This window comes from Vollenhovia emeryi, unplaced genomic scaffold, assembly GCF_000949405.1.
Source record: "Vollenhovia emeryi isolate VEMERY1.0 unplaced genomic scaffold, V.emery_V1.0 DF939282.1, whole genome shotgun sequence".
Taxonomy (NCBI): Eukaryota; Metazoa; Arthropoda; class Insecta; order Hymenoptera; family Formicidae; genus Vollenhovia; species Vollenhovia emeryi.
This window is the reverse complement of record NW_011967084.1, coordinates 433,876-453,012: the sequence shown is the minus strand read 5'-3', so window position 1 is coordinate 453,012 and position 19,137 is coordinate 433,876. Positions and strand designations below refer to the sequence as shown.

The 19,137-nt window shown below is 42.0% G+C and overlaps 2 protein-coding genes and 1 long non-coding RNA gene across 5 annotated transcripts; 2 read left to right on the top strand and 1 right to left on the bottom strand.

Annotated features, from left to right (window-relative positions):
- The first annotated feature begins 450 nt into the window (after positions 1 to 450).
- LOC105559292 (epimerase family protein SDR39U1) lies at positions 451 to 2,325 on the top strand. Of its 2 annotated transcripts, XM_012007474.1 has the most exons (6): positions 451 to 869; positions 975 to 1,081; positions 1,158 to 1,428; positions 1,498 to 1,763; positions 1,843 to 1,956; positions 2,015 to 2,325. In XM_012007474.1, exons 1-6 carry the CDS (start codon positions 845 to 847, stop codon positions 2,117 to 2,119), a joined length of 888 nt encoding a protein of 295 aa, XP_011862864.1. In that variant the 5' UTR covers positions 451 to 844; the 3' UTR covers positions 2,120 to 2,325. The 2 variants fall into 2 exon arrangements, with proteins under 2 accessions (XP_011862864.1, XP_011862865.1); XM_012007475.1 differs by lacking the exon at positions 451 to 869 and having other exon boundaries at positions 1,004 to 1,081; positions 1,168 to 1,428.
- On the bottom strand, positions 2,320 to 13,301 carry LOC105559293. 2 transcript variants are annotated; one of them, XM_012007477.1, is made up of 2 exons: positions 12,475 to 13,301; positions 2,320 to 3,140 (listed from the first exon to the last, which is right to left on the bottom strand). In XM_012007477.1, the coding sequence occupies exons 1-2, from the start codon at positions 12,596 to 12,598 to the stop codon at positions 2,410 to 2,412; spliced, it is 855 nt and encodes a 284-aa protein (XP_011862867.1). In that variant the 5' UTR covers positions 12,599 to 13,301; the 3' UTR covers positions 2,320 to 2,409. The 2 variants fall into 2 exon arrangements, with proteins under 2 accessions (XP_011862867.1, XP_011862866.1); XM_012007476.1 differs by lacking the exon at positions 12,475 to 13,301 and adding an exon at positions 3,469 to 3,745.
- On the top strand, positions 4,545 to 16,545 carry LOC105559294. The gene is made up of 3 exons (XR_001008732.1): positions 4,545 to 4,618; positions 15,396 to 15,657; positions 15,730 to 16,545. It is a non-coding gene; the product is annotated as an uncharacterized LOC105559294 (long non-coding RNA).
- Positions 16,546 to 19,137: the final 2,592 nt, after the last annotated feature.

Genomic DNA, 19,137 nt, shown 5'->3' with positions numbered 1-19,137 from the left:
AAATTAATTGTTAATAAAATTCAAATTACGTCTTTGTTTTTGGAAAGCTATATTTTTATTTATTTACAAATTAAATTAATAATATAGCTTTAATAATTAATTAAAAATATAGCTTTCCAAAAACAAAAACGTAATTTGGATTTTATTAACAATAAATTTAGAACAAGAAATTCATATCTTGTGCCGAAATGCATTTGTCGAAGTCAAACGTTTGGGCTCCAAGATGGCGGACGAGTCAGCTCCCCTTTATCTAGTAGCTCTAGGGTTGGGGTGAGCGTTTTTGCGGTGGAAACACCAAACCGGGTCAGAATCGGGTTGGGGTTTGGTGTTTCCACCGCAAAAACGCTCACCCCAACCCGATTCTGACCCGACTCTAGCCCGACTCTGACCCTCGGTGGAAACGTAGTCACGGATAGTTGTCTGCCATCAGCCTTCGACTCTGCGACTTGCATTGTAGACCACGCATGACGCGCTCAGTGAAAACGCAGCCTTTCTTTCGCCCCTTCCGTCCGTCACGACCTTTCGTCTTGTTACGCTCCTTCTTGCTCCCTCCTGTAAGTTCGTTGCTCCATGAGAATAATACGGCTCCGTATTTCCGTAAGAGAGATGGCATGGGAAAAGTTTATGAGTTTAACAGTACATTAGATTACAAATAAAAATACAATGCCCTAAAACTTTCTGTTATGTAAATATGTGACATTTATATGCCATGTCTCATGGTCGAAAGAGTTCATTCTTGCAGTAACATTGTAAACCGCGTTCTCACGTCGTTGCAGCCGGTATAGCTTCGCGAATTCTTAAAATAACTTGGCACGGAAGCAACTTGCCACCGCTACTTACGAACATGGCTCTGAAGCACGTAGTGATAGGTAAGCATTCTTGCAAATTGATTCATCACATTTCAGCAAGTGAGAAATTTATGTCACTAATTGTTGCGTAAGTTTATTAAGAGTATCGTTGCATAATATTTTCAGGCGGTGGTACCGGCTTCGTAGGGTCACAGTTAATAAAGTCACTGACCCACGAGGGCTTCTCCTGTACATGTATCTCTCGAATGCCAGGACCGAACAGGATATCATGGGTAGATCAGATAAGAGACGAGCTTGCGTGCCGTTCAGTAAGAGTCAAACCGATTATAGCTGTTGTAAAATCTGTAGAATGATTTAGAACGCTACGGCCTACCGGAGAACACGTCGGCCGTCATCAACGTCGCTGGGCAGAACGTGCTGGATCCCAAGCAGAGATGGTCACCTGGCTTCAAGCAGAACGTCAGGAACAGCCGGGTGAAGACAACCAAGGCTCTAGCAGATTCTATACAGAATACCAAGGCCACGGTCTTCGCGACTATATCGGGAGTCGCGTACTACAAACCCAACAGCGCCGTATACACTGAGGAGAGCAAATGCGAATCATACGATTTTCTATCAAGTAGAATCTTGTTTTCTCACATAAATACGTATTATGTATATCCGCGAATTAATTACTAATTTTTGCTAGAACTTTGTCACGACTGGGAGGAAGCGGCAAAACTGCCGAAGGACAGCAACATTAGGCAAGTGACGATAAGATCTGGAGTGGTGTTGGGAAGAGACGGCGGCATGATCAAGCAAGTCTACTTGCCGTTCTTTTTCTGCCTCGGTGGGCCGATAGGAAGCGGGAACCAATACATGCCCTGGATACACGTCACCGACTTAGTTTGCATGTTTATATTTGCGCTTAAAAATAGCAATGTACGTGGTATACTAAATGGAGTAGCACCTCAGGTAATATTAACGACTTTGTACAACTGTTCTCCAATTGAATTGCAATTGAGATGTAATTGTATATACGCTTTGTTAACAGCTTGTAACAAATGAGGAGTTTACGAAAGCGTTTGCAGCGGCAATGAGAAGACCCGCGTTCATACCTCTTCCAGCTTTCCTTTTGCAAATATTATTCAGTGGAGAACGAGCTAAGGTGAGTACATCATATACTTAACAAGCTTGGCAGGTCAATAATTTGATATTTGATTTAGATGATGTTGGAGGGGCAAAAAGTTACACCGAAGCGTGTCACAGAGCTAGGATTTCAATATCAATATCCAGATATCGAAACCGCCTGTAAGCAACTTGTTCAATGAACGAGATGTATAAAAAGGTTTTATGTAATTGTTATGACGATCGATAGAGTAGGATTATTAGACGTTATACAGTAATATATATTGTCCATATTGTTGATGATGAGCGATGAATCATGTTTCAGTATATCCTTTTTAATATTTTCAAACTGTTGTTACTTAGCAATAAATTATTGCAGCGTAGAATAAATGAATAAGATTTTGCTCAGCTACACAAATTTATTTCTACTCGTGAATCAGTTACAACGTCAGTGATCTCGAGGGTACGCACAACGTAGACGGATAGCGTTCGATTAAATACATTCTTTACGAGGCTTAGGTAAATCGCGAGATGTGGAAATTGCGGAAGTGTTCCTGGTATGCTTGACGTAATTGAAACGCGTTGAATTTTCCGTATAAGGACTCCTTCTCAAGTTCGCCACTTGATAACTGTTGAGCTGCGTTCCATGCATCAAGCTCGGATAACTCAAGTTCTCCTGCACCTGACAGCACGTCCTGCCTAAAGTACCGCCCAAAACATTGTCCGAGGCGGTAAACTCGTTGGACATGGACAGACACGATCTCGGCAAGTGTTGCAAGTATTCCTCGGAATCGGAAGGAAGTAACAATCGGTCCGAAGGATCGACCAGAGAATGATCGAGATACTTGAGTCGGCTCATGTTTAGGAAGTGGCTGATTTCTTTCCTCAAGTCTTGCACCTCCTTTCTCGTCAATCCTTTCATGTTGAGAGCGATTATCTTCCCGTTCCTTTGGAGGATAAATAGACCCATCGTGGTGGAGACTCCTACGTGTCGGATGTCGGTGAGTCTCATTAAGGAGGATTCGCCCGAGCCACCTGGGCACAGTTTATCGCTCCAAACGGATCGTTCGACGACCGCTTTGTTCTCGTTCTTGTACAAAATTAGGTCCTCCCATTCTCCAAGAGTGTCCAATCCGAACATAATCTCACCCAGAAGCAAGATAATCAGAAAGTACACATTGCTAGTCAAGTGGCTGAATATTCCAATGAAGATTATCGCCGACACTGGAATACATAAAGACCTTGCTTTGTGTAATAAATGTTAAAAATAATTATTCTCGCGGTACGTATCCATAACTAAGCACTGGGTGGGTTAGTTATACAACACACATGAAAAATAAAAGTATAGTTAGAAGATGGAGAGATTTGTACATATGTTTCTGCTTTAATAGCTCTAAAAATACCGATTAAGACACAGGAGATATTAAATGAATATGAAAAAAAAGGAAAGTACACTACGTATTTTATACAGCTGTTGATTGAAAATAAAAAATATTTTACACGCTAGACTCGAAGACATGTTAATCGATAAATTTCATAAGTCGTCTCTTACGGGCGAGAAACAGCCACGCGGTGCATCCTGGCCTTCGTGACACGTGTAATTTATTTTTATCTAGTATCTTGAGCTCGGGCTTCGTAATCGAAATCATATTGCAACTATGAAGCTCGACATCGCAAAAAGAATTTTGACGAATATTCTGGCAGTCACGCGAGACGAGGTAAAAGATGTAAGGAAATTTTGACATATGACGTGAATTGCCGAATATCAGTTGAAATCGCATCGCATTTGTTATATTCGCAGAACGCATGGTGGAAATACATAAGTTGTGCTCGTTACCGATACCAATTTTCGTCCGGTTCTGCGCAGCTCCCAAGCGTCTCCATTTTAAGTCGATATATCGATACCTGGGAATCTGCAACGGTGTCTATATTGTCTATATTTATGGGTTGCTATAGCAACCCATAGAATGGACACCAGACTCCTACATTTAAAAAATATACTTTGTCAATAAATATATATGGAAACTGAAATTAAAAATAATCGTTGCGCGAAAACGTATAAAATACATATTACTCTTTGCTCTTTATATTTCCACACAATAAATGCACTAGATATATGACTTTATAACTGCTTATAGAACGCTCGATTTGATTTAACCGCCACAATATGGACACCGTTGGGAGCAACTTCTCATTGGCTGTTCAAAACGATGCGCAAGAGCACACCTTATGTATTTCCACCATGGCAGAACGTATCCCTTGCATGCTTATACAAAAATTCTATATGTAGTTTATATCTGCAAAATGAGACCGGAGAAACCTAGAGACAACATACAAGAACAATATTGTGTACTTGGAACTAATTGTAAGATTAAAAGTTTAGAAAAAAAAGATAGGGTTAGAGAAAAATTTATAAATCATGCAAATACAGCTGTAGAATGATAAGTAGAGCACTGCATGATGATAAGATGGCGCTGCAATCTAGTAGACAAGGAAAGATGTATCGTATTATTGCTCTCTCTTTCTTTTTTATGTAACATACATATACGCACACATACATAACTTTCGCGTTGTCGGTAAAACAGACAGACTGTTAGAATAGAAAAAGTGGAGATAACTGGCTTACGACTATTGGTTTGATGTGGCCGTATTGGATCCGGATGGACCCAGGAGCCAACAAACTCATCAATAAGACAATGGAGGTAACTGGCAGTCCATATAGTTATACACAGGGTTGGGAAAGTTACTTTATAAAAGTAACTAGTTACAGTTACAGTTTCTTCGCTAACAATGTAACTAGTTACAGTTACAAGTTACCAATTCTGAAAAGTAACGCGTTACAGTTACAGTTACTCGAAAAGTAACGAATCGTTACTTTGCAGTTACTCCCTTGCAATAGAAATAAAAATATCGAATCTGCATCTGAATTATAAAGCGGCAATAAAGGCGTTTATGCGCAAATGCAAGGCCTAATGCGATCTGTGGAAGTTGAAAAAATATATAAAGTAACTATTAATGTAACTATTAAATTAGTTACTAGTTATCGAAAAAATGTAGAGAAAGTAACGAAGTTAAGTTAGAGTTACCAAAAAGAAGTAACTGTAACTGTAACTTCGTTACAAGTAACGAGTTACTTCCCAACCCTGGTTATACATCAAGGGTTTCAGATGTCAAAGTAAATTACACATGGATGTAGGGTTATTCCTACATCCATGAAATTACACTTTCAACTAGCGTCATCTAAATGAGAGCCGCGGAAACTAAAGCCATCGGCACACGGTAAAATGCCATGTTGTCTCACGAAACCCCTTTATCTTGTATTAGGAGCCTATCCCATAATAGGCCCAGCCAGAAATGACTGGAAAACGACGTCGAAACGATATCGATGCATTTTTGGTTGCATTTTCGACTTGGCTCGAAAACGGAACCAAAAATGCATCGATTCGATATCGTTTCGACGTCGGTTTTCCAGTCATTTCTGACTGGGGGGGGGGGGACTTTCCTCTCCATCATATAATTCATGCATACGCTCTTGGCGATAATATAATAAACAACTGGAAAGAAGAAACGGACAATATCGGCGAGATACATAAATCTTTAACGATATCTCGATCGGCTATTATAAAGTCGTTTGGCAGTTACAAATAAAAGATCCGCGAGGAAGTAATCAATAGATTTCGTTCTTTTGACATTTATCTCACTTGTACGGCGTATGTATTACAGGGTCTTGCGAGGAGACCTGTAAAAAAAAATTATCAAAGGCAGACCGCCGGAGGCCGTGAGACAGAACTGCCGTCGGATAGAAATTACGCTTCGCAAAACCGTTATCGTAACTCGCAAGAAAAATGACTGTTGATAAGAACACACGTGTTCTAAAGACGAAACGATCGTTCCCTCGGACCTGTAATCGTCAACACACTTCCATACACACATGCTTGAGAATACATTGATATAGTGGCTTTTAACAAACGTGTTCTCTCTCTCTCTCTCTCTCTCTCTCTCTCTCTCTCTCTCTCTCGTACGCGCGCGTGCAAAATTGACAAATTCAACTCTTGACACTTAACAAAAGATCTGCTTTGCACCTATCTCACGACACAGTTACAATCATGTGTATTTAATCGCAATAAGCATATATTAACAGAGAATATTATACAAATAAATTTGGAACAATTTGCACGTTTTCCCAATGCATTTCGAATACAACCAACATTAGATCAACATTTAGCCAATGTCTAGCCAATGCACTGTACTACTAGAGTACGCATTCACTTTTCAAATCATTCTTTATCGATTCCAGGAATAGTGTTTGCGTCCAACTATTACGTTTTATATATCACAATTTTTAATCGTACTAACACAAACTTATCATAGTAAAATTGATATATCTCAATTACGTACAGATAATGTTATCAATAAGACCCACCGATTGTCATCGCCAAATCTTCCGATCCCATTTTATTATCTCGATATATTGTTGTCGCCCAATTCGGGAAAGATTACGTAAATTTCATTTAACAAACTTGGAGGAGAAAAAGAAATTTAGGAAACACTTAGCAAAAGATCAAATTAACAATTTTCTTCAATCGTGCATTTATTATCTTTAGTACCTAAATGAATCGTTGATCATTTTATCATCCCAAAAATATGTGTGCACATATTCTTCGTGAATATTTTATTTTTCTCGAATCCTTAAATAGCTCAAGGGACTTTATAAAATCCTCGTTCTTATAAAATTATGTTCCTGCAAACTCAGACTGAATCGCGAAATTGATTTCCGCACCCGAAAAAAAATGTATACCGCCATTTAAAAAATTACATAATTTACATTAACGTAAATGTCGTTCTTCGAACAAATACGCGTCACAGTCCCATATCTACGTGCCGTTTACATTCTCCCACTCTTTCCGCGACACGACACACAACTCGTCAGAGAGTGATTAAGCGATTATCGAGCGAGAAGTGTTTTCGATATCACGAAAGTTACTTTGGCAGCAACGCGGTACACACGTACGCGACACCAGGTGTGTTTACTAACTCGTCGATTAATCCACGAACGATCGCGCCCCTAGAACAGCTTCTTTGCCCCTCGTTTTTCTTTCTATTTCCTAATTTTCATCAGAATTGTACGGTAAATTTTTATTGTAAAATACGCACAGTCTTATGACACGATTAACATGATCGTCACAAGTTTTGCATCCAAAGGGGCAAACTTTGAAAAACACCATAATTCCGCGAATATTTCCTTGGGAAAATCGGTTAAAAGTTTACTTAAGAAATTTTGGAGTAATTTTGAATACTTAAAGTAACTTTTAGATAGCCACGCCAGTCGAAGTTCTCGCTAGAGGGCCGCGCGGCATAGCACTTTCTCTCGTAAGAAGAAAACCGCACGCGATATAATAAATTATATCACATACTTTTCACAATCCTTAAAGCTTTCTTTTAAATTCTTAAAGTAAGTTTTAAGTTCATCTGAAATAAAAGTTTAAAGTGCCTAAATTTACTTTTCACGTTTCTTATTTTTCTAAAGTAAAATTTTAAGTAAATTAAATAAATTAGTAAGGCTCGTATGTGTTCAACACAAATTTCAAAGAATTTAAAGGACTCAGAGCCGTGACAGGATGGTAGTGTCTAAATATTCTATTCTAAATTTATTGCGAAAAAATATCACCTCGGCCAGGGTGATATTTTTTCGCAATAAATTTAGAATAGAATATTTAGACACTACCATCCTGTCACGGCTCTGAGTCCTTTAAATTCTTTAAAATTTTAAGCTTCTCCGAGGTATTTTTTCCCAAAGGTTTCTTTCTCACGGGTGATCATCTCCCGGCGTCAGTTTCTTTCTGTTAATATATTGCCATGTCGATCCGCAAATATGCGCCTCGGAGGTGGCGACAATTGATCTTTTACGAATCCCTCGTGGCACGAGCGTGTCCCTTATCTGTTAGGCACACGTGACAATTCCAACGGCGGCAATAAATTAAACCGCACGAGTAAAACCGCATGTTTATCGCACGCCGTTTTTTTTCCCGCTTCGCCTTGTAAATCCCGACTCGCGTTATGGACCATTGATTTTCGCCACTTTTACATTCTACGCCTGCAATTTTCACGCCTGGAGCTGCGTAAGGAGATCCTACGATCTCGAAATGTCTCCCCCGCAGAATTTGTAATTAGTTTCGCATTGAATGACCGACCGTTTCGCAAACGTGAATTGGCGTATCAGAAATTATAGGTCTTCTTACGACAAATACGACGTATCTCGGCTCAAAATTTGAATCATTCCCGAGTCGAAATTTTGACACTTTCAAAGATAATTTACACCTGCGTAGACCAGCATTAACCTACTTTGATGACATATTTTTTTACTCCTCCCTTGAATCTTTAATTCTAAAAATTTACTTAACTCTTACTTAAAAGGACTAAATGCTAAATTGACAAAAGTAGAAATTTCCGACGCTATCGGTTTTAAAGTAGGAGTCAATTTTGTACTTGCAGTTCGACCTCTTTTACTGTCTCAGGTCCTGCTATACAAATACTAAAGAATTAAAGGTTCAACATAGGGCCAAAGTTTCGACTCCGGTTGTTAATTAAATTTTATTTACATTAAGCGTTGTGTACCGTTCTTAAATCGAAACTAATTTTACGACAGGCATTTCTCAAGCGAATGCGTCCAGTAGAATTATAAAATCATCCGTTACGTCGTAATCATTTAAGATCCCAGTACAGATTCTAGGCTTCGACGTTTTAATTTGCTTCACCCGGCGCGATAAACACGCGGAGGATATGGAACGGAATTACAAAATCGTCAGTTACGACGTCGTTATTTCGGGATTCAACGTAGATTCTGAGCTTGATGTCTTAATTTGTCCCCTCGTCCCCTTGTCTGGCGATAATAAGCACGTGGAGGACAAAGTCGCGGCTGTCAATCGACGGCGCGAGCGCGTAAAATCCGATGTTTAGCGAACGCGATAAACACGAAGGGCTGCGTTCGGAAACATCAGCCGGGTGCTCTAGTGTATAATATCATTCTATCTTTTTGCTCACCGAAGGATAAAATGATACACCGGGACACTCGAGTGACGTTACCGAACGCAGCTAAGGGGCCCTCATCGCGATTTGCATAACGACCTCGCGTTAAAATCACGGTCGCGGGGCGCGCGAATCTTATAAATATCCCGCCGTGCGAAAAGGTCAAGCGTGCAGTAAGAGAGAACGAGAGCCGCGATAAACGGACAATAAAGCGGACAGAAGCGGAATCGTACTGTGCGCCCGAGATAAATCCCGAGCGTACACATCGTAATCGCGCGGCGACTAGACTCGCATACATTCCTTATTTATTTCGCCGACTACTTTCCCGATCCATATTCATGAACCGTCCACGAGCCACGCGTCGAAGCCGTGGCTCGCCTTATCGCCCCATCGTGCTCGGGCCTTCTCCAATTACCTGTGGCGGTTTTCCTGGCTCCTTGGACGGAGTCTGGACAGGCAGGTCTTCGGAAAGGAGACCCGCAGAAACGTCTCATCGACGTAACGACCCCACGATGGATCGTTGGGCAAGAGTGCAGCGGAGATCTTATCTAAATTTTACATGGGTAAAGTAACGCGTAAAAATGGGATGAAATAACGGGTAAAATAAGAAATTGAGGCTCGATGTTTAATTATCAATAATAAGCGAAACGGGACCGATATGAATCTCGATTAATTAGAGAAGATGCCGTTTTCAGGCGGGCCGTACGTCTTGATAGCCCGATAATTATGTGTTCCCGTGAATTTCGTATCCTTTAATTCTTCTAACGCTATAAACTGCGCGACGATTACAAGCTTTCCGTTGGTACAGTAAGTCGACATATTTAAATCGATAGTCAAGTTATAACTTTTCATTCTATTAAGCTCTCCATTTTTAAAGAATTTCTTGCGAGGAGTCCCAGCGAGAAATGACTCGTCGATCACCGTCACATTGACGTCGATTCGACATCGTTTCAACATCGATCCTAGCGCAGTGCATTGGCTAAACATTGGCTAAATGTTGGTCCAATGTTGGTTGTATTAGAAATGCATTGGCCGACATTGTCCAACGTAAAACCAATATTGGTCATGGAATAAATGTAAATACCGCACGATAATAATTTATAATATTAGATTTATATTGGAAGTGCATTGGCCAATATTTAACAATGTAATATTGATACCATATTAGACCAATATTGCTAAAAGACATATTGGCTAGATAAGAGAAGGCGTCCATCTTACAATATTGGACCAATATTGGCAATACCAGATTTACATTATTTCCCAATGTAGCGCCACTATATTGTGCTACTACCCTAGTAGCACAGTGCATTGGCTAAATATTGGTCCAGTGTTGGTTATATTAGCAATGCATTGGCCAATATTTAACAATATATTAAGAATATTGGTCCAATATTGCATCAATATTGATACAATATTAGACCAATATTGCTAATTATTGGCCAAATAAGAGAAGGCGTTCATCTTACAATATTGGGTCAATATTGGGAACAGTAGATTTACATTATTTCTCAATATTGCGCCAATATATTGTGCTAATAGGGGATCGACGAATCATTTCTCGCTGGGATCCGGAGTCGAAGTTTTGGCCCTATGTTGAACCTTTAATTCTATTGTATAGCAGGACCTAAGACAGTAAAAAAGATCGAACTGCAAGTATTACACAATTGACTCCTACTTTAAAACCGATAGTGTCGGAAATTTCTACTTTTGCCAATTTAGCATTTAGTTCTTTTAAGTAGGAGCTAAAGTAAATTTTTAGAATTAAAGATTCAAGGGAGGAGTAAAAAATATAATGTCATCAAAGTGGGTTATTGCTGGTCTATGTAGGTGTACAGATCAGCTAAGTAGGTGTAAATTAGCCTTAAAAGTGTCAAAATAGTACCAAAATTTTGACTCGGGATGTCATCCCAGTTCGAACCTGGACTTTCCTGCGATTCGTGACGAGCGTCTGAAATTTAATTAAGTATATCGACACACGCGTACTCGAGTGTCCTCCATTCATCCGTCGGTAGATACCCAGGTTTCCGCCTAAAGCGGATTGTGCAAAGAGCAGGGAGGATCGCTTCGCCTACGTCGGAATTACGTAGAATAAGGAGAAACGAGCAACTAGAAACCAGCCGTCTAATTACGTGAATTCGCCAAGTGTATCGGATAATTAATAAGCATCGTGGCTAATTGCAATTGCAGCCCTGAGCTCTCGTCGCGCAGAGGCGAGCATCGACTTGAGACTTTCTACGCGCGCGTGAACGCGATTGTGCGCATTTTAGAATCAGCGATGCCACTCGATACGGAATTAACGGCGACGATAAACCGTAGCCGACAGGCCACTCATATGAAGACATCTCGAGCCTTTGTAAAATTAATTAGCTCTACGCAATAAAGCGAACACTTTTGTGTATCCATGCAATTTCAGTAGCCATTGTAATATTTTACATTTTTCATCGTGAACACAGGATACAAAAAGGGATATAAAGATATTTCAATCGTCAAGATGCAGGAAGTTCGAAAAATTTCAGACTGATTGTGAGTTAAAAAATCTCTCCCTCTCTCTCTCTCTCTCTCTCTCTCTCTCTCTCTCTCTCTCTCTCTCTCTCTCTCTCTCTCTCTCTCGCTGTTACTTATAAGACGCCACAATTACATCACTAATTGTCGAACAGCATTGAGTGACGTAAACTTAATAAATTATATATCATCATGGTTTTTCGTTGCTACTTGTTGCTTTATATCTACATGTATCTAGCCTTAACGTTCTACGTGATCGACTATCTCAAAAGTAAAAGGTAAAACGAAACGGATCTCGCGTCATTAATGAACGAGGGATCGAATTCGAGCGAGGTATCGCTTTAATTAAGTCGTGCGATCCGCGAAAGAGACGCGACGTTTTCAAGCAGCTTCCGCGCTAACGCGCGAGAATATATCGACGACGGCGACGGCGACGCGCCGTCGGGCGTACGAGCGCGGTTTTCGCACGGAGGAAACGATAAAGGGAGAAGAACGGAGGAACGCGGGATAAAAAGAAGATGGAAAATAAGACCGGGCGGGCTCTGAAAGTGGAACGGGCCGTGCGCCAGTGCCAGTGGGAGATAAGCCGCGCGGACGAGAAATGCACCGGCTGCGTGATTTGTATCTCCCTCTCTCTCTCTCTCTCTCTCTTTCTCTCTCTCACACACGCGCGCACACACACCCCGCTCATCCCGTCGTCGGTCTCCTCCCGCGGAGGAGCCGGAGTCTGCGCCCCGGTAGGTGCGCCCCTGACTGTCGGCTCTCTCGCGGCCGAGCGAGTGCAGGTGCGCGCCCGCCAGTCTGTCGCCAAGTCCCCTCTCGATGCCTCGGGTATCCCTCTCCGCCTCCCGTCGCTCCGCAATTCACGCTACCACCATCGCCACCGCCGCCACCGCCGCCGCCGACGACGACGACGACGCCGACGAGATCGCGCACGCTGTGGACCCCTCCGCTGCCCCCCGCCGTTCGGCCATGGCGAACAAGGTGGCAAAGGGAAGAAAGACCCGATACCAACGCCGGCACCTACCTCCTCGTTTTCGGCTCTCTCTCTCCCTCTCCCCCTCGTTCTCTTCCTTCGTCCTCCACCTGAATCCGTGTGTACGAATGTATCTGTACATCTCAGCCGGCTTCTTGTTCTTCTCCGTTTCCATCTCCTCCGCATCTTCGATCTCAAAAGAGAAAAATTCTCCTTTCTCTTCTCTCTCTCTCTCTCTCCTTTCCCTCGCCTCTCGTTCTTTTACTACGCGCCGCTATAGCGTTTTTCGTTTTTGTTGATCGAACGTAAGTACGTGCTATATCGCTGCGAATCTTTTCGCGAATCTTCAGTTGCATCCTCTGCCTACGGTGTCCCACCTTCGCGATTCGTACTTAAGCCTGTTTACACACTCTCATAAATTTCCAAGCTCCGATCGCTCTAGCTCTTATAGCGTTTCTGACTTTCATAGCGTGAAAAAAGTCGCTGCTCCACTAATAACGAAACGTCGAAGACTAATCGCAAGTCTCTTTTAACTCTAATCGCTCGTGTATGCCAGAGCGTTTGCAAGCGGTAATTCGCTGCCGATTGGTAATGCGAGCACCAACCAGTAATACTAGGCTTGGCCGGTCCTCGACAGGATCGTGTAATCTCACTGGATAAACAGACGCGCCGCCGCACCGTGATGCACGATAAATCGGAGAGGAATTTCTGGCAGGAGAAAGAGAGAGAGAGAGAGAGAGAGAGAGAGAGAGAGAGAGAGAGAATTCACGTGTCCTTTGTCACAATAACAGAACGTACAAATATACGTATGTATGTATCAGTTATATCAGTTTTCACACTCCAGATGGTGTTAGACGGTTTCTCGTATTCAAAGTTCACACAATTTGTTATAATAGGCAGGAAAATAGTGAAATTTTATTATTTTCTACATGGTGTTTGTCGCTCCTAATTTTTGGAAGGTGGGATTTAGATGTCTGCCCACACCAACAAATTGACAAAGAGACATAAGATATCATCAGGCAAAAGCGACTGGGCTGATGGGAAACTTGGATTCTCCGTTTTTTTTTTCTAGATCACGCAGTGTCGTACTGCCAATGGATGGACACTTTGTTCAGTTTAATTGACAATAACTCAGTGGATTTGATAAGAGAGGAAATCTAGAACGAATAAGAGAGAGAGAAAGAGAGATATCATCGGTGGTGGTTGTGGGAGGGACGACGAAACTCATCCGGCCTCGCACGGGCTTGTTGCGACCCGGTGAGACGAAGAAAAGGAATGCAAAGAAACGGCCTGGCATCACGACGGCTCGGAAACACCCGCCTCGAGCTTGGAATGCGCCTGGTTAATCCCGCGAATACCAGCCGGGTGCACATCGATGCCGGTGGCTATCGCGCGTCCCCGCGCCGTAAAATACTTTTTCTCTCGCTCGATGCTCCTCGGTATTCGTATTTATTCGTAATTGAGTGAGTGAGAGAGAGAGAGAGAGAGAGAGAGAGAGAGAGAGAGAGAGAGAGAATTCACATGTCCTTTGTCACAATAACAGAATATATATACATATATACGTATGCATGTGTGTATTTGTTGTATCAGTTTTCACACGCCAGATGGAGTTCAGTTTCTCGTATTCAAAATTCACACAATTGGTTACATATACACAGTGTTTGCTGTTATCTAAATAAAATTATATAGATGATTATCTAGATAAAATTTTAGCATTATCTTATCTTTATATAGATAATAAAAATAAGTATTATCTATATCTGCATCTTAGATGAAAGAAAGTGTTATCTTTACTAAATTATCTCAGATAACGTACAGATAATTTGGTTTAGGGCTACATAAAAATACTTAACAGTTACACTATTTAAATATGGATGGCGTTGTAGACCATGCATTTATGTGTGTGTCATATAACCTAACCTAACCTGGATATATTCTATATCCCCCTGGATATATTCTATATCCCCCTTTATAATTTAAATTTTTCTATAATTTTTTTATAACTTTTTCTACTGTGTTTACATGAAGTCTTAAAAATATTATCTGAAAATTATCTAGATGAATCATCATATAATTTTATCTTTTATCTAGATATATTCAAAACGAAATCATCTTTATCCTATCTAAGATAAATTTATATATTTTTATCTTATCTTTATATAGCTAATTTTAAAATCATCTATGCACAACACTGCATATACACCTAGGCAGAATACAATAGGCAGAACATATACTATAACGTCTTACCAAGATACTAATTCTTGGAAGGTGGGGTGCATCAAAACGTCTTAGCAAGATACTAATTTTTGGAAGGTGGGGGTTTTCTCAGTTTGCTCCCACCAATAAATTAAAAGAAACGCAAGTTATCATCAGGCGAAAGTGACTGGGCCGGTAAGCTCGGATTTTTCTTTCCTCGACCGTGCTGCAGTTTCACACTGCCCATGGATGGACATTCGTTCAATTGAATTGACGATAAGCTCAATTTGATAACAGAGAAAGTCTAGAGCGAATGAGAGAGAGAGGGGAGGGGGCGGAAATGGTGTTCTCTCTTTTCAGGAAGAAATTGTCGAATTTGTACACCTTTACTATGTTTTTTTAGTAATCCGAAAAATTGCCAAAAGGTTATTAAAAATAAAATAAGCGTCGTAAAGATACGCATTGGAATCTGTTGTCGTAGGAGGCAATAAGTCAAAATTCTTGATCCGCGCACCAGTTACGATTAAAACAATTTAATTATTTTCTTGAAGTTTCTTTGCGCTCGTTACTGCAATATCATCATCATAACCGACAATTAATAAGACACTAGAGCTAATTAACATTGTATCAATTCTGAATTTCTTGAACAACAATCGTGCCCGGATAATTTATTACTCCAGTCATTTTTAAATAAGCTTTCAACAACGAGAGGCTGATATTATCGATTACAGACGTAGTGAATTTGTTAATTGAATTCAAATCTTTTACTTTCATAGATCGCTCCTCTCGTCCGTTGGAGTCCAGCGAGATCCGACGAATCTCTGTCTGTGAAAAAACCTGACTCAACGCCGCCTCGCTGACCGAACGTTTCGATCGGTGAAACGACGTGTCCTTTAACGAGGTCGTTCCTTAAAGAAAGAAAGACACCTGGCGTCGCAATGTCAGCATTCGTCGCACGATTACGAAAGTACTGCCCGAAACCCCGAGACGGCCATCAACGGTACCGGTCGGAAACGTCGCCGCCTTTGTCGAATAAACGTGAGCAAAAAAAACAAAAACGCCCGGCAGAGGAGATCCAGCAAAAATGACAATTCGCTTTTCTCGCAACAGGAACGTAATGGGACGTGAAGGAGCTGAAGTCCCACGCGCACTACGGGGAGCCATCTCGTAATTCTAATCTAGACACGTAATTTCGTTATTTTTTTTCTTTCATTTTATAAGATTTCTCTCATATATTTTTGGTCACCTTGATCTCCGGCCGGACTCGGCTGGAATTTATTGCGCCAGCGCGTTTGCAGCGATTGCATCACGGGCCGAGACGGCCCGAGCGTTCTTTTTCTATCTCACGTGGCCAGGGGAGTAAAAACGTCCCGCCCGTTCGCGTTCGCCTACGTCGCGTTATACGATCCCGCTTCCGTGTGCCCCGCGGAATTTCGTTTCTCTCTCCGGAAACGTAATGCCCGCCCCCTCGCCGCTTTCGGGGGTCGAGGTCGAGCGTGCCGCGAGCAAACGGCGCGGATTTAATCGCGGAGCGCCGCGACGAAACAACAGGTGAGGCTAACTATATGGAGAACCTACGTCAGGTTACCCATTCGTAATTAATGAAACGCTTTAAAAGACACCTGTGCGACCATCTCTGCTGGCCGCACAGGTGGCCGCCTAGACTGTTACGGCGATAAACCCGGTCCCGCTCGCGTACAGGTGTGCGCCGCAGGTACGCCGGCGCTCTATGAATCGGCAGCTCGCGGGCACACCGCTGCGACAAATCCCAGTCACGAGGACGGACTGTCTAATGATTTCGCGCTATCAATGTTAATCGTCTGTTAGCGGCCTCTCGTCGGGGAGAAAGCGCCCTGAAAATTGCAACGCTGAGGAAAAATTGGATAAATCGACTAAGCGGCGTTTCCGCACCCACGGAAAGGAAATTTACGTAGAATTTCTTAGATTCTGGCAGTTGTATTTAATTTTTTTCTTTGGTAGAATTTTGTAGAATTGTTTCCGGCAGGGTTTGAAAAAAAATTAATTGAGTGTTGAAATACTACATCGGGCTGTTAGATTCGTTAGATATTTAATGTATGGGACAATATTTTCCGTCGAGGATCGATAAAGTCTTCTTTCCAGAGTATCGCGTATCGTCGATAAGCCTTAAGGACGTTTCCCGATAAGCCGCGAGATTTAACGTGTATTTATTCCTCTGGAAATCCCTCCTTCGAGAGACTTTTTCTTAAAAAAAAATAAAAAAAAAGGGTCCAAGGACGTATCGCCCAAGGCGCGTTCTCCGATCTTGGCAGAAATTCGAGCTCTCCCTCCTTGTCCGACAACAAAACGATGACGAGTTGAAATCGCGTACGCGGTGAAACGAGGTAAGAACGGAAAACAGGCTCCCACGAGTCCTCCCCCTCCCACCCTCGGCATTCATTGTAAAACCGTGAAGGAGAGATCGCGGGAGAAGGGGCGGTGGAAGACGGTCTCTCGATCGTGACAGCTACGAGATCAGTTCGAGCGTGTTACACGCGTGTGATTTAGATTTTTCTCACGACAAGGCCGGAAAATATCGGAAAGAAGCGCAAGTTTTTCTCAGAGAGAATACATGGAATATCGGCCAAGGGAGATAAACGTGAAATATTGGTCGCATTGTATGAAATACAGTTCGCATATTTACGCGATGCTAGAAAAAGAGTGAGACAGTTTCAGAATTACGACAGTCGTAATAAAACTGCGCTTTAATGATTCCTAGATCACGAGACACGGTAGTGTCTCGCGCCAAGTGTAAGCGTAGCTAGTACACGCGTGCGAGACCGATATGTAATTACCCGAGTCGAAATTTTGGTCCTACGTTGAACCTTTAATTCTATTACATAGCAGGACCTCAGACAGTAAAGGAGGTCGAACTGCAAGTAGATACAAAATTGACTCCTACTTAAAAACTGATTGTGTCGGAAATTTCTACTTTTGCCAATTAAAGTAGGTCCTTTTAAATAGGAGCTAAAGTAAATTTTTAGAATTAAAGATTCAAGGGGGGAGTAAAAAAATATAATGTCATCAAAGTAGGTTATTGCTGGTCTATGTAAATCAGCTAAGTAAATGTAAATTATCCTTAAAAGTGTCAAACTAGTACCAAAATTTCGACCCGGGTACTTTCTGCGTTTCTTCGCTGCACTTCTTTCGCGCTCGTCGAGTCGACGTTGTTCGGTATTCAATTATTTATTATCCCATAGCTTTTCCCTGATCTAAATACACGCCAGTTCGACGCGAAGGCCGCCGCGTGTGGCGCGATAGGAAATGCATTTTGAACAAAGGTTGTATCGAAAGAGGCAGCTGTGAATAATTAATACTCTCGATAGCCCGGCGTGCCGCTTCGATAACAATGTACAATAGGAAGCGAGACGGGGGCCCCGCAAGATTCGACCATGTGCGGCAACTCCGTGCGGGGTTCACATAGGTTCACATACGGGCGTTTACCGCTCTACGCATCACATGGCCGACTTATGAATGGTATCTGCACACGTTCCCACGTCACTGAATGAGCCTCAGGTCCCTCATGGCACGTCCGTCCGGCGGCGTATCGTAGCCGCCTCTATTCCTCGCGTAAATCGTCCAATTCTCATCTCCTTCCCCCTCTTGCTTCAGCTCGGCTTTCATTCGGATATGGCGTGTATGTACTTGTTGAGGCGTAGATGCCCCGCGTGGCATCGCATCTTTTCGCGACTACAAAGTATCCGAGAGATAGTCATCGGAAGAGGCGGACGCGCCTGTGTCTAAAGGCATTTGACACTTTGTTTTCAGACTTGCGGTATGTACAAGAGTGGTATACCGATCGCGCGGCGTCGTTCTCGGTCAATTTTAAATTGATAAGTGAGATTCGATCAAATAATCCAACACCTGAATTCATTGGCCCTTCACTTTTTACGTCGCCTGATTTATACGAGCCTGATCCTCGTCTTACTTTGCACCTAACATTGTTCACAATAATCGCTAACAACTTTGGCGATACGACAGAAAATGGCATAAAGTAAGGCAGACGAGTTATTAGGTATTAGTTATGCATGAGAGAAGAGTTGTATAGGTTTTTAGAGGAAGCTTCGCGTATCACGGAAAGGAAAATGTAGCTGCCGTAGCTGAAACCTGCACGTGGCAACTAAAGTTCAATTGTAAACTATGGACAGCTAACATTTAGTTGTGACAGCTAATTATTTTTGCTGCTGTGCCTATTGCATTAGGTGCGAGAGCAAACCGTTTGCTTGCGGTTCGGAAATTTATAGCTACGGCAGCGAAATATTTTTAGCAAACCGTGATTAGCTACGGTAGCGAATTTTTTTTTTCAGTAGTGTAGGAACGTGTTAAAGAGAAACGAAGTAGCGTGCGTCAAGTTTTTGTATCGTCAATTCAAACCAGTCCCGCGTCTCGGTTGCAAGTCAAAGCGAACAAATTATTATCTACTTGTAGACAAATCGTGACTTTTGTCAAACTAATGGACCGATTTACCCGCACACGTTCATCTTTGCTCGCGGAAAAGTC

What these genes read in the sequence shown, in the direction of transcription:
- LOC105559292 (XM_012007474.1), top strand. Translation starts at nt 845, where the DNA reads ATGGCTCTGAAGCACGTAGTGATAG. An exon ending in GACCGAACAGGATATCATGG is followed by an intron (nt 1,082 to 1,157) that starts GTAGATCAGATA and finishes TAAAATCTGTAG; the next exon opens with AATGATTTAGAACGCTACGG. An exon ending in TAAATGGAGTAGCACCTCAG is followed by an intron (nt 1,764 to 1,842) that starts GTAATATTAACG and finishes CTTTGTTAACAG; the next exon opens with CTTGTAACAAATGAGGAGTT.
- LOC105559293 (XM_012007476.1), bottom strand. Translation starts at nt 3,724, where the DNA reads ATGCGTTCTGCGAATATAACAAATGCGATGCGATTTCAACTGATATTC. An exon ending in CGCGTGGCTGTTTCTCGCCC is followed by an intron (nt 3,141 to 3,468) that starts GTAAGAGACGAC and finishes TATGTATTCCAG; the next exon opens with TGTCGGCGATAATCTTCATT.